Consider the following 12,500-nt stretch of genomic DNA (forward strand, 5'->3'; position numbering starts at 1 on the left):
TGATCTTAGATCTGTGCCTAACGACCTCTACAATGTCTGAACTGTACAGTACTTTACTGTATTCTGATCTTAGATCTGTGCCTAACGACCTCTACAATGGCAGAACTGTACAGTAATTTACTGTATTCTGATCTTAGATCTGTGCCTAACGACCTCTACAATGTCTGAACTGTACAGTACTTTACTGTATTCTGATCCTAGATCTGTGTCTAAGGACCTCTACAATGGCAGAACTGTACAGTACTTTACTGTATTCTGATCTTAGATCTGTGCCTAACGACCTCTACAATGGCAGAACGGTACAGTACATTGTTACTACTTTATTCCTAAACCTATACAACTATTGAAACGACTTTAACCCAACACCTAGCAACCTCATCAAGTGGTTCAGATCTCTTGGCGTAACGGCTAATTTGTTAGGTTAACAGTTGCTTTACCCAGGTTTAAGTCCAGGTCAGGATCGCTACACTATATTGTTGGCCAGTAATAAACTAACCAAGAGTTTTAAGATGGAGCCATGAGTGATAATCCCTGTTGGAGACTCCAGATTTCCTGTTTCTTCCCTCCTGATTCTGGAAATCTTCACACTGGGATTTCTAAAACACCAGTTGATAAATGCTGTTTTTGGACAAAGGCACTGCAAGTGTTCACAACAAATCTTATATTATCTCATTATATACATAGAGGTGACCATGGTAACACTTTAAAATAACTATCATGAATAAACCTTTTAACGATTTATAAACTATTTACAATTAAATTTGTAAACATTTATAAGAATGTGTAAATATTACCAGCCTTCCATTCCGTAAAAATGTACAACATTTATAATAATTTATAAACATGTATATTCATTTATAAAGGCTTATTCTTAAAAGTTATTAATAAAGTGTTAAAGAACAATACAACTTTACAGTATAACAGTCCACACAACTAACACATATCTTCACATAATGTTTTTCTAAATCCCTCTGGATTTATTTGCGTAGAAAAGTCACCTTATCTTGTGCTCTTGGTAATAAATACTACTATAAATCTATGTAAAATAGTACCTTTCTTTTGTGGTTGTGATAAGTACATAAAGAGGAAATTAATTCCTATTGGATGACATAAATATCATATAACTTTGATTGGATGACATAAAGATAATATAACTTCTGATTGGATGACATAAATATCATATAGATTCCTATTGGATGACATAAATATCATATAACTTTGATTGGATGACATAAAGATAATATAACTTCTGATTGATAAGACATTGATTAACATAAAGTTTGATATGAAGTGTCTAATCAGGGATGTAACTGAAGGATTTTGGGCACTGGCCAACCTGGCTAGTGGACTAACATTTTTACTATCCGGCGGGCTAGTTGGACACATATTCTACTAACCTGGCCTGAACAGTACTATCATCAGGCTGAGTGTTTCTGGTGTGTCACTATCTGGCCAAGACGCTAAATCAGAAACCCTGCCCATTTCTACAATGTATCTTTTTTTTTTTTCTTTTTTTTTTTTTTATCCCCTTTTCTCCCCAATTTTTCGTGGTGTCCAATCGCTAGTAATTACTATCTTGTCTCATCGCTACAACTCCCGTACGGGCTCGGGAGAGGCGAAGGTCGAAAGTCATGCGTCCTCCGAAGCACAACCCAACCTAGCCGCACTGCTTCTTAACACAGCGCGCCTCCAACCCGGAAGCCAGCCGCACCAATGTGTCGGAGGAAACACCGTGCACCCGCCCCCTCGGTTAGCGCGCACTGCGCCCGGCCCGCCACAGGAGTCGCTGGAGCGCGATGAGACAAGGATATCCCTACCGGCCAAACCCTCCCTAACCCGGACGACGCTAAGCCAATTGTGCGTCGCCCCACGGACCTCCCGGTCGCGGCCGGCTGCGACAGAGCCTGGGCGCGAACCCAGACTCTGGTGGCGCAGCATAGCACTGCGATGCAGTGCTCTAGACCACTGCGCCACCCGGGAGGCCCTTCTACAATGTATCTTAACCACACTGCTAAACGCAAAGCTTTGTTTTCATAAATGTTTAGGATATCGACCACTTTGACTTTACAGTTTGGCCATCTAGTGGGAACATTTGTCATGGGAGGGGGAGTAAAAAGGTGCATTATGGGGGTTTGGTGACGTCATATCTAAGACTCCCCCGTGTTCTCTGCGCTCCTTGACCCCTAGGGCAGACAAAGGTCAAAGGACAGAGGTTAACTTAATGAAAGTGGTTTGTGTGTGCATATGTGTCTGTGTGTGTGTGTGTGTGTGTGTGTGTGTGTGTGTGTGTGTGTGTGTGTGTGTGTGTGTGTGTGTGTGTGTGTGTGTGTGTGTGTGTGTGTGTGTGTGTGTGTGTGTGTGTGTGTGTGTGTGTGTGTGTGTGTGTGTGTGTGTGTGTGTGTGTATGTGTGTGTGTGTGTACCTGGGATTGGCTGGAGGAAGGGTTGGTAGTGCTGACCTCTGAGTATCTCTTCTTCTGTGGTGTGCAGATACAGGACAGGAGCTTGCAATACTCCTCTCTAACCTGATGGTGGAAGCAGAGCACAGTGTTACACACACACACACACAACACAACACACACACACACACACACACACACACACACACACACACACACACACACACACACACACACACACACACACACACACACACACACACACACACACACACACACACACACACACACACACACACACACACACACAACACACACACACCCCATACCATACCGTTTTGTTCAGTAGGCAGTGCATGATGAACAGCAGTGCTCCCTGTAGAGAGTTGAGGATAGTGAAGAGATATGTCATGACCACTGTCCCCTCCTCTTGGAACTGGAACACTCCAAATATCCACATAGTACCCAACACACACAGCTGGGCCACTGCTGTCACTGTGAACACCCTGGAGAGAGAGGGGGAGCAGGAGGGGGAGGAGGGGGGAGGAGGGGAGGGAGGGGGAGGAGGGGGGGAAGGAGGGAGGGGGTGAGGGTGGGGAAGGAGTGGGAGGGAGAAGGAGGGGGGCATGGGAGGGGAGAGGGGAGGAGGGGGAGGAAGGAGGGGAGGGGAAAAGGAGGAGGGAGGGAGGGAAGAGGAGGGGGGAGTGGGGAGGAGGGAGGGAGGATGAGGGAGGAGAGGAGGAGGAAGGAAGGAGGGAGGGAGGAGAAGGAGGGGAAGGAAGGATGAAGGAGGGGGAAGGAAAGAGGAGGGAGGGGAAGGAAAGAGGAGGGAGGGGGAGGAGGGAAGAGAGGGAGGAGGAGGGAGAGAGCTAAATAGTTGTTTTCTAACTCCATGTTGCTCACATAGAGAGGTCTCTCTCCTAAAGAGAGGGAACATTGTATTTCGTTATTAGCAACTGCTCCCCATCATTATGCAAACCTGCTCCCCATCGTTATGCACACCCACTCCCCTTCATTATGCACACCCACTCCCCATCGTTATGTACACCTACTCCCCATCATTATTAGCAACTGCTCCCCATCGTTATGCAAACCTGCTCCCCATCGTTATGCACACCCACTCCCCGTCATTAATAACACCTGCTCCCCATCTTAATGCACAACTGCTCCCCGTCATTAAGCACACCTGCTCCTTATATTTATGCACACCTGCTCCCCAACTTTATGCACATCTAATCCCAAACGTTATTAGCACCTGCTCCCCCTTGTTATGCACACCTGCTCCCCCTTGTTATGCACACCTGCTCCCCATCGTTATGCACACCTGCACCCCATCGTTATGCACCACTGCTTCCCATCGTTATGTACCACTACTCCCCATCGTTATGCACACCTGCTCCCCATCATTATGCACACCTCCTCCCCATCGTTATGCACACCTGCTCCCCGTCATAATTCACACCGGCTCTGCATCAGTAATAACACCTGCTCCCCCATCGTTAATAACATCTGCTCCCCATCATTATACACCCCTCCTCCCCATTGATATTCACACCTACTCCCCATCATTAATAATACCTACTCCCCATCGTTATGTACATCTGCTCCCCATCAATATTCGCACCTGCTCCCTGTCGTTATGCACACCTCCTCCCCATTGTTATGCACTTCTGCTCCCCATCGTTATGCACACGTACTCCCCATCGTTATGCACATATGCTCCCCATCATTACGCACACCTGTTCCCCATCGTTATGCACACCTTCTCCCCATCGTTAAGTACACCTGGACTTCATCACTACGCACACCTGTTCCCAATCGTTATGCATACCTCCTCCCTTCGTTATGCACACATGCTCCCCATCATTACGCACACCTGCTCCCAATCGTTATGCACACCTGTTCCCCATCGTTATGCCCACCTGCTCCCCATCGATATTCACACCTGGACTTCAACATTACCTTGATTTCTTCCCCTTTATTTAGCCCTCAGTAGCCTGCCTTCAGGCAGTATTGGTTTCGTTTACGTTCAGTACGCTCTTCACGTTGAGTTTATCTGCTTGTTCTCATTATTAAACTCTCATTCTGCACCTGCTTCCTGACTCCTAGTGTATAGGTTACACACTCTCTCTCTCTCCCTCCATTATTAAACTCTCATTCTGCACCTGCTTCCTGACTCCTAGTGTATAGGTTACACACTCTCTCTCTCTCCCTCCATTATTAAACTCTCATTCTGCACCTGCTTCCTGACTCCTAGTGTATAGGTTACACACTCTCTCTCTCTCCCTCCATTATTAAACCCTCCTTCTGCACCTGCTTCCTGACTCCTAGTGTATAGGTTACACACTCTCTCTCTCTCCCTCCATTATTAAACTCTCATTCTGCACCTGCTTCCTGACTCCTAGTGTATAGGTTACACACTCTCTCTCCCTCCATTATTAAACTCTCCTTCTGCACCTGCTTCCTGACTCCTAGTGTATAGGTTACACACTCTCTCTCTCTCCCTCATCCCTCCATTATTAAACTCTCCTTCTGCACCTTCTTCCTGACTCCTAGTGTATAGGTTACACTCTCTATCTCTCTCTCTCTCTCTCTCTCTCCTTACTTGATCTTGCGTAGGTTGGAGAGGTCAGGGTTGAGACTAGAGAACTTCTGGGCCAGCCTCCAGACAGTGATGATGAAGAAGAAAACGTTGAGGATGATGATGGTGCACACTGGGCCGAAGAAACTCCAGATGAATCCTCTCTCCAGAGACAACCAACAGCTGATAGAGACACACAGAGAGGATAACATTAGATTTGGGTTATATACATGTTATATCTATGACTATTTACATTGACCACCCTCCTCCCGTTTACCCCTATCTACATTTACGAATGACCTCGACTAACCTGTACCCCCGCACATTGACTCAGTACTGGTACACCCTGTATAAAGCCTCCTTATTGTTATTTTATTGTGTTTCGTTTTATTTTAATATTTGCTTTATTTAGTAAATAATTTCTTAACTCTATTTCTTGAACTGCATTGTTGGTTAAGGGCTCATAAGTAAGCATTTCACGGTAAGGTTTACACCTGTTGTATTCGGAGCAAATGACAATTAAACATTGATTTGATTTAATTGTCATTTTAAATTAGGTTAAATGAAGGGTCTTTCTCCAGAGACAACCAGCAGCTGACAAACAGAGAGGATAACGTTAGAATAAGATTTGATTAAAGTTAGAATTAGGTTATCTGGTGTTATTTACATGTTATATTTATGTTAGATAAAACCTCTCTCCCGAGACTCAACCAGCAGCTGACACACACACACACTGATGTCTTAAAGGGACAGGTCACCCAAATTACAAAATTATATATTGGTGTCCTTACACTGAAAGAAGTCTATGGACAACATGATGGGCAAAAAAATGCTAACATGTGTCTTAAATGGGATTTATGCCACAAACGCTGAAGCATTAGCATGTGGAAACAGTGCCAAGAAACTAAACCAAACGGATTACTGCTATACCTTGGACCGCTTACAAGGTAAAGACACAAATATGTACATTTGTACTTTGGGTGAATTATCCCTTATCCCTTGTTTCGCTCTCAGGTACACACACACACACACCCACACACACAGACTCAGACTCACTGTTGTGTGGTACCGTATCCATCTGGGTAGGTGATAGCAGAGATGATGACAACAACCAGTGGCAGTCCATATCCCACAGCATACAGGTACAGAGGTCTACAGTAAGAAGAAGAATCACAGAGGTTCATAAAATACAGGTACAGAGGTCTACAGTAAGAAGAAGAATCACAGAGGTTCATAAAATACAGGTACGGAGGTTTACAGTTAGAAGAAGAATCACAGAGGTTCATAAAATACAGGTACAGAGGTTTACAATAAGAAGAAGAATCACAGAGCTTCATAAAATACAGGTACAGAGGTCTACAGTAAGAAGAAGAATCATAGAGCTTCATAAAATACAGGTACAGAGGTTTACGATAATATTAATAATAATAACAATAATAACAGTATTATTTGTAATAATAACAGCAATAATAATAATCTTTTATTTATTTGTATATCATATCACATAGACAGAATGCAGCTCAAGCTCTTCATAAAATAGCAAAATAAAATGAAACAAAGTTAACCATAACCTTATGGTAGTGTTGAAGACCAGGACCACCATGAGGTAGAGCTGAACCCCCTCTAACAACATCCAACTGAAGGATCCTAGGAAGAACAGGTGGAGGAGACCTGCTACAACCCTACATCCTCCCTGAGAGAGGAGAGGAGAGGATAGGATAGGAGGAGAGGAGAGGAGAGGAGAGGAGAGGAGAGGAGAGGAGAGGAGAGGAGAGGAGAGAACAGGGGGGACATGGAGAGGAGAGGACAGGGGGAGAGAGGGAGGAGAGAACAGGGGGGACAGGGGGAAGGTAAGGAGAAGACAGGGGGAGGAGAGGGGCAAGAGGAGGAGATAGAGAGGAGTAGAGGGGCAAGAGGGAGGACAGGAGAAGATGGGGGGAGTTGTGGTTAAAGTTAACACTGGCTACATTTGTAGTGGCTGTAAAGAAGACTGAAGCATGTATTCCAGATCTCCTGACCTATAGATGTTCAGGGTGAGGAACCAGATTCTCCTGACCTATAGACGTTCAGGGTGAGGAACCAGATTCTCCTGACCTATAGACGTTCAGGGTGAGGACCCAGATTCTCCTGACCTATAGACGTTCAGGGTGAGGAACCAGATTCTCCTGACCTATAGACGTTCAGGGTGAGGAACCAGATTCTCCTGACCTATAGACGTTCAGGGTGAGGACCCAGATTCTCCTGACCTATAGACGTTCAGGGTGAGGAACCAGATTCTCCTGACCTATAGACGTTCAGGGTGAGGAACCAGATTCTCCTGGCCTATAGACGTTCAGGGTGAGGAACCAGATTCTCCTGGCCTATAGACGTTCAGGGTGAGGAACCAGATTCTCCTGACCTATAGACATTCAGGGTGAGGAACCAGATTCTCCTGACCTATAGACGTTCAGGGTGAGGAACCAGATTCTCCTGACCTATAGACATTCAGGGTGAGGAACCAGATTCTCCTGACCTATAGACATTCAGGGTGAGGAACCAGATTCTCCTGACCTATAGACATTCAGGGTGAGGAACCAGATTCTCCTGACCTATAGACGTTCAGGGTGAGGAACCAGATTCTCCTGACCTATAGACATTCAGGGTGAGGAACCAGATTCTCCTGGCCTATAGACGTTCAGGGTGAGGAACCAGATTCTCCTGACCTATAGACGTTCAGGGTGAGGAACCAGATTCTCCTGACCTATAGACGTTCAGGGTGAGGAACCAGATTCTCCTGACCTATAGACATTCAGGGTGAGGAACCAGATTCTCCTGACCTATAGACGTTCAGGGTGAGGAACCATCTAACACTAAGTTAGAAAACACTGAACTCATCCTTTAAATTCTTAGCGCTTTTTTTTTTTTTATAACGTGCCCAACGTAAACTGATATTTTCTCTGGCCCAGATCGTAGAATATGCATATAATTTACAGATTAGGATAGAAAACACTCCAAAGTTTCCAAAACTGTCAGAATATTGTCTGGAGTATAACAAAACGTATTCTGCAGACGAAAATCTGAGAAAATATAACCCGGAAGTGATATATATATTTTTTTAATCTGTTTCCTGGACCGTCTTTCTTCCATTTAAAGGGGTATCAACCAGATTCCTTTTCCAATGGCTCAGGCTGTGACCAGGCTTTAGACATAGTTTCAGGCTTTTATTTAGAAAAATGAGCGAGATGTTTCATAAGTAGTCAGGTGTCCTCTGAATGTTTCCTGCGCGTTGGAGAGGGGCTCTCCATTTTCCTTTTCTCTCTTAATGAATAGGTTATGGTCCGGTTGAAATATTATCGATTACGTTTGTTAAAAACAACCTGAGGATTGATTACAAAAAATATTTGACATGTTTCTACGACCATTACGGATACTTTTTGGAATTTGTCGAACGGAACACGGCTTTGGTTTTCTCAACATAATGCGCAACCCAAATGGCGTTTTTTTGTGATAAAAGTAATATTTATCGAACAAAAATAAGTGAGTGGAAACATCCGAAGATTATTAAAAGTAAGCGATTCATTTTATTGCTTTTCTGACTTTCGTGACCAAGCTAACCAAGCTAATATAAGGCTAGCTGTTGTAGCACTGAAAGCTACACTCACAAAAGCTTGGATTTCTTTCGCTGTAAAGTATATTTTCAAAATCTGACACGATAGGTGGATTAACAACAAGCTAAGCTGTGTTTTGGTATATTTCACTTGTTATTGCATGATTATAAATATTTTTAGTAATATTTTTGCATTTGGAACCCTGCAATTCTAGCGGTTGTTTAGGAAAGTGATCCCGTAAAAGGAATCCGTAGCGCAGAGAAGTTAAATGTGTTTGTCCACCTTGCTCTTTGTCCATTACCCACATTGTCCATTGCCCACATTGTTCTTTGTTCGTCACCCACATTGTTCTTTGTCCATTACCCACCTTGTTCTTTGTCAGTTACCCACATTGTTCTTTGTTCGTTACCCACCTTGTTCTTTGTCCGTTACCCACCTTGTTCTTTGTCCGTTACCCACCTTGTTCTTTGTCCGTTACCCACCTTGTTCTTTGTCCGTTACCCACCTTGTTCTTTGTTCGTTACCCACCTTGTTCTTTGTTCGTTACCCACCTTGTTCTTTGTTCGTTACCCACCTTGTTCTTTGTCCGTTACCCACCTTGTTCTTTGTTCGTTATCCACCTTGTTCTTTGTTCGTTACCCACCTTGTTCTTTGTCCATTACCCACCTTGTTCTTTGTCCGTTACCCACATTGTTATTTGTTCGTTACCCACGTTGTTCTTTGTTCGTTACCCACCTTGCTCTGTGTGTGTGAGATACCGCTGAGGAAGACGAGGTCAGCGATGAAGAGGCAGACACAGAGATGGAGGTGGATGGTGGTGCGTGTCCCCTGGATGGACCGACACAGCCAGAAAGTCAAGATGCACAGCAACAGACACACCACAGACACCGACAGACCCAGCCACGTCAAAAGACGCAGCTCAAAGGTGTGCTAGAGAGAGAGGGCGAGAGAGAGAGAGGTGAGGGAGGGAGGGAGGGAGGGAGGGAGGGAGGGAGGGAGGGAGGGAGGGAGAGAGAGAGAGAGAGAGAGGGTGTGAGTGTGTGTGTGTGTGTGTGTGTGTGTGTGTGTGTGTGTGTGTGTGTGTGTGTGTGTGTGTGTGTGTGTGTGTGTGTGTGTGTGTGTGTGTGTGTGTGTGTGTGTGTGTGTGTGTGTGTGTACCTCTACAGGGTAGAGGGCCATGAGAACAGCAAAGCTGCTAAGGTGGGAACAGGAACACACGGTGTGTGTAGCGTTAGATGTGACTTTGGTACAGCCACGCCTTGACCACGCCCCTTCCTCTTCCTGGACATGCCCATCCGACCAGAACACACAGGTATAGTTCATCTCCACTGACTCCGCCCTCACCTGGGGGTGGGAAAGAGAGAGAGAGAGAGAGAGAGACAGCAATGGAGACAGAGACAGAGAGAGAGAGAGACAGAGAGAGACAGCGATGGAGACAGAGACAGAGAGAGAGAGAGAGAGAGAGAGAGAGAGAGAGACAGAGAGAGAGACAGCGATGGAAACAGAGACAGAGAGAGAGACAGCGATGGAAACAGAGAGAGAGAGAGAGAGAGAGAGAGAGAGAGAGAGAGAGAGAGAGAGAGAGAGAGAGAGAGAGAGAGAGAGAGAGAGACAGAGAGAGACAGCGATGGAAACAGAGAGAGAGAGAGAGAGAGAGAGAGAGAGAGAGAGAGAGACAGCGATGGAAACAGAGAGAGAGAGAGAGAGAGAGAGAGACAGAGAGAGACAGCGATGGAAACAGAGAGAGAGAGAGAGAGAGAGAGAGAGAGAGAGAGAGAGAGAGAGACAGAGAGAGAGAGAGGGTGAGAGAGAAAGAGAGAGAGACAGGAGGATGAAACATTGGCTAAGTACTTCTTACTGTTTCTTGATTTCTGAAGGCAGCAAGATCAAAACAACATGTTTATCTGTTAGGACGTTGTCTGTGATCAGGTTTCCATCCAACCTTTTTAGGCGAGTAAAGTACATGAGGGATAAAAAAAATTTCATGACAGGCCTGATGGAAATAGAACATTCGTTGGTAAACTTTCCAACTGTCAACCAAACTAAATACGTGGAAACGCTTTTATACACAAATATTGGTATAATAACCATCATATCAAAGTGAAGTTGGAGTCACGCGATGGCATGTTGTGTGGTCCTCTGGGAGGAACCAAACACTGTGTTCCACCGTAAGAACCTCATACCAACGGTCCAGCATGATAGCGGTAGTGTGATGGTTTGGGGTCAGCATGGTGGTGTTAGTGTGATGGTTTGGGGTCAGCATGGTGGTGGTAGTGTGATGGTTTGGGGTCAGCATGGTGGAGGTAGTGTGATGGTTTGGGGTCAGCATGGTGGTGGTAGTGTGATGGTTTGGGGTCAGCATGGTGGTGGTAGTGTGATGGTTTGGGGATGCTTTGCTGTCTCAGGACCTGTACGACTTGTCGTATTAGAAGGAAGCATGAATTCTGCTCTGTATCAGAGAATTCTACAGGAGAATGTCAGGCCATCCGTCTGTGAGCTGAAGCTGAAGTGCAGCAAGATATTGATCCAAAACACACAATCAGGTCCATATGAAAATGGCTAAAAAGCAACACATTTGAGGTTTTGGAATGGCCTCGTCAATGTCCAGTCCTAATCCCAAATGAGATGTTGTGGCAGGACATGAAAAGAGTAGTTCATGCTTGAAAACTCACAAATGTCACTGAGTTAAAGCAGTTCTGCATGCAAGAGCGGTCCAGAATTCCTCCACAGTGATGTTAGAATCTGATCAACAACTACAGGAAGCATTTGGTTGCAGTCATTGCAGCTAAATGTTGCATAACCAGGTATTGAGTGTAAGGGGCAATTACTTTTTCACACAGGGGAATAGAGTGTTATCTAATGTTTGGTTTTGGTTGAAGATCTGAGAACATTCAGTATCAAAAATATGCAAAAGTTGACAAAATTAGAAAGGGGGCCAATACTTTTTCACAGCACTGTATAATCTAGCTAGTAATTGAAAATGTATATGAAACAAGTCCTAGCTGTAGATGTACGATTATAATATGCTATAATATTTACATACATCATATATTAACTTTTACAGCCTCAGAAACCCGGATCCGGGAGCACCCCCCACCCCCCACACACTGATTAGCATAGATAGCATAGCTTCAGAAGTAGATAGTAGCATCTAAATATCATTAAATCACAAGTCCAAGACACCAGATGAAAGATACAGATCTTGTGAATAAAGCCACCATTTCAGATTTTTAAAATGTTTTACAGGGAAGACAAAATATGTAAATCTATTAGCTAAACACGTTAGCAAAATACACCACTATTCTAACTCCATCAGTTTCTTACTCCTTCAGGTGCTATCACCAATTCGGCTCAACTAAGATATTGATAGCCAATAACCTATAAAAAAAACCATCAGATGACAGTCTGATAACATATTCATGGTATAGGATAGTTTTTGTTAGAAAAAAGTGCATATTTCAGGTAGAAATCACAGTTTACAATTGCACCGACCATCACAAATCCACTAGAATTACTAGATAGAGCAACGTGTATGACCAATTTACTCATCATAAAACATTTCATAAAAATAGACAAAGCATAGCAATGGAAAGACCCAGTTCTTGTGATTTCAGACCATATTTCAGATTTTCTAAGCGTTTTTCAGCGAAAACACAATAAATCGATAAGTTAGCATACTACATGTTCCAACGTTACCAGAGCATCGATTCCAGCCAAAGAGCGCTATAACGCAACCACCGCCAAAAGATATTAATTTGTTCACTAACCTTCTCAGAATTCTTCCGATGACACTCCTGTAACATCATTTTACAACATACATATACAGTTTGTTCGAAAAGGTGCATATTTAGCCATACAAAACCGTGGTTACACAATGAAAATACTAGGAAATCAAGCCTCAATATGTCTGACGTCATCTATCAGAGTGATCTAG

The 12,500-nt window shown here is 44.2% G+C and overlaps 1 protein-coding gene across 3 annotated transcripts in view; it reads right to left on the reverse strand.

Annotated features, from left to right (window-relative positions):
* LOC139545504 (adhesion G protein-coupled receptor E5-like) overlaps positions 1-12,500 on the reverse strand; it is a 494,332-nt gene that overhangs the window by 13,844 nt on the left and 467,988 nt on the right. For 2 of the 3 annotated variants that reach the window (XM_071353373.1, XM_071353382.1), the window contains exons 13-19: positions 9,725-9,910; positions 9,302-9,496; positions 6,551-6,672; positions 6,036-6,131; positions 5,004-5,162; positions 2,733-2,904; positions 2,423-2,524 (exon numbers count right to left, since the gene is read on the reverse strand). In XM_071353373.1, the coding sequence (XP_071209474.1) occupies positions 2,423-2,524; positions 2,733-2,904; positions 5,004-5,162; positions 6,036-6,131; positions 6,551-6,672; positions 9,302-9,496; positions 9,725-9,910 (1,032 nt within the window). Of the gene's footprint in view, positions 2,184-2,422; positions 2,525-2,732; positions 2,905-5,003; positions 5,163-6,035; positions 6,132-6,550; positions 6,673-9,301; positions 9,497-9,724; positions 9,911-12,500 lie in introns of all 3 variants that reach the window. The other variant, XM_071353365.1, reaches the window with a different exon arrangement.

This window comes from Salvelinus alpinus, chromosome 2 (assembly GCF_045679555.1).
Source record: "Salvelinus alpinus chromosome 2, SLU_Salpinus.1, whole genome shotgun sequence".
Taxonomy (NCBI): Eukaryota; Metazoa; Chordata; class Actinopteri; order Salmoniformes; family Salmonidae; genus Salvelinus; species Salvelinus alpinus.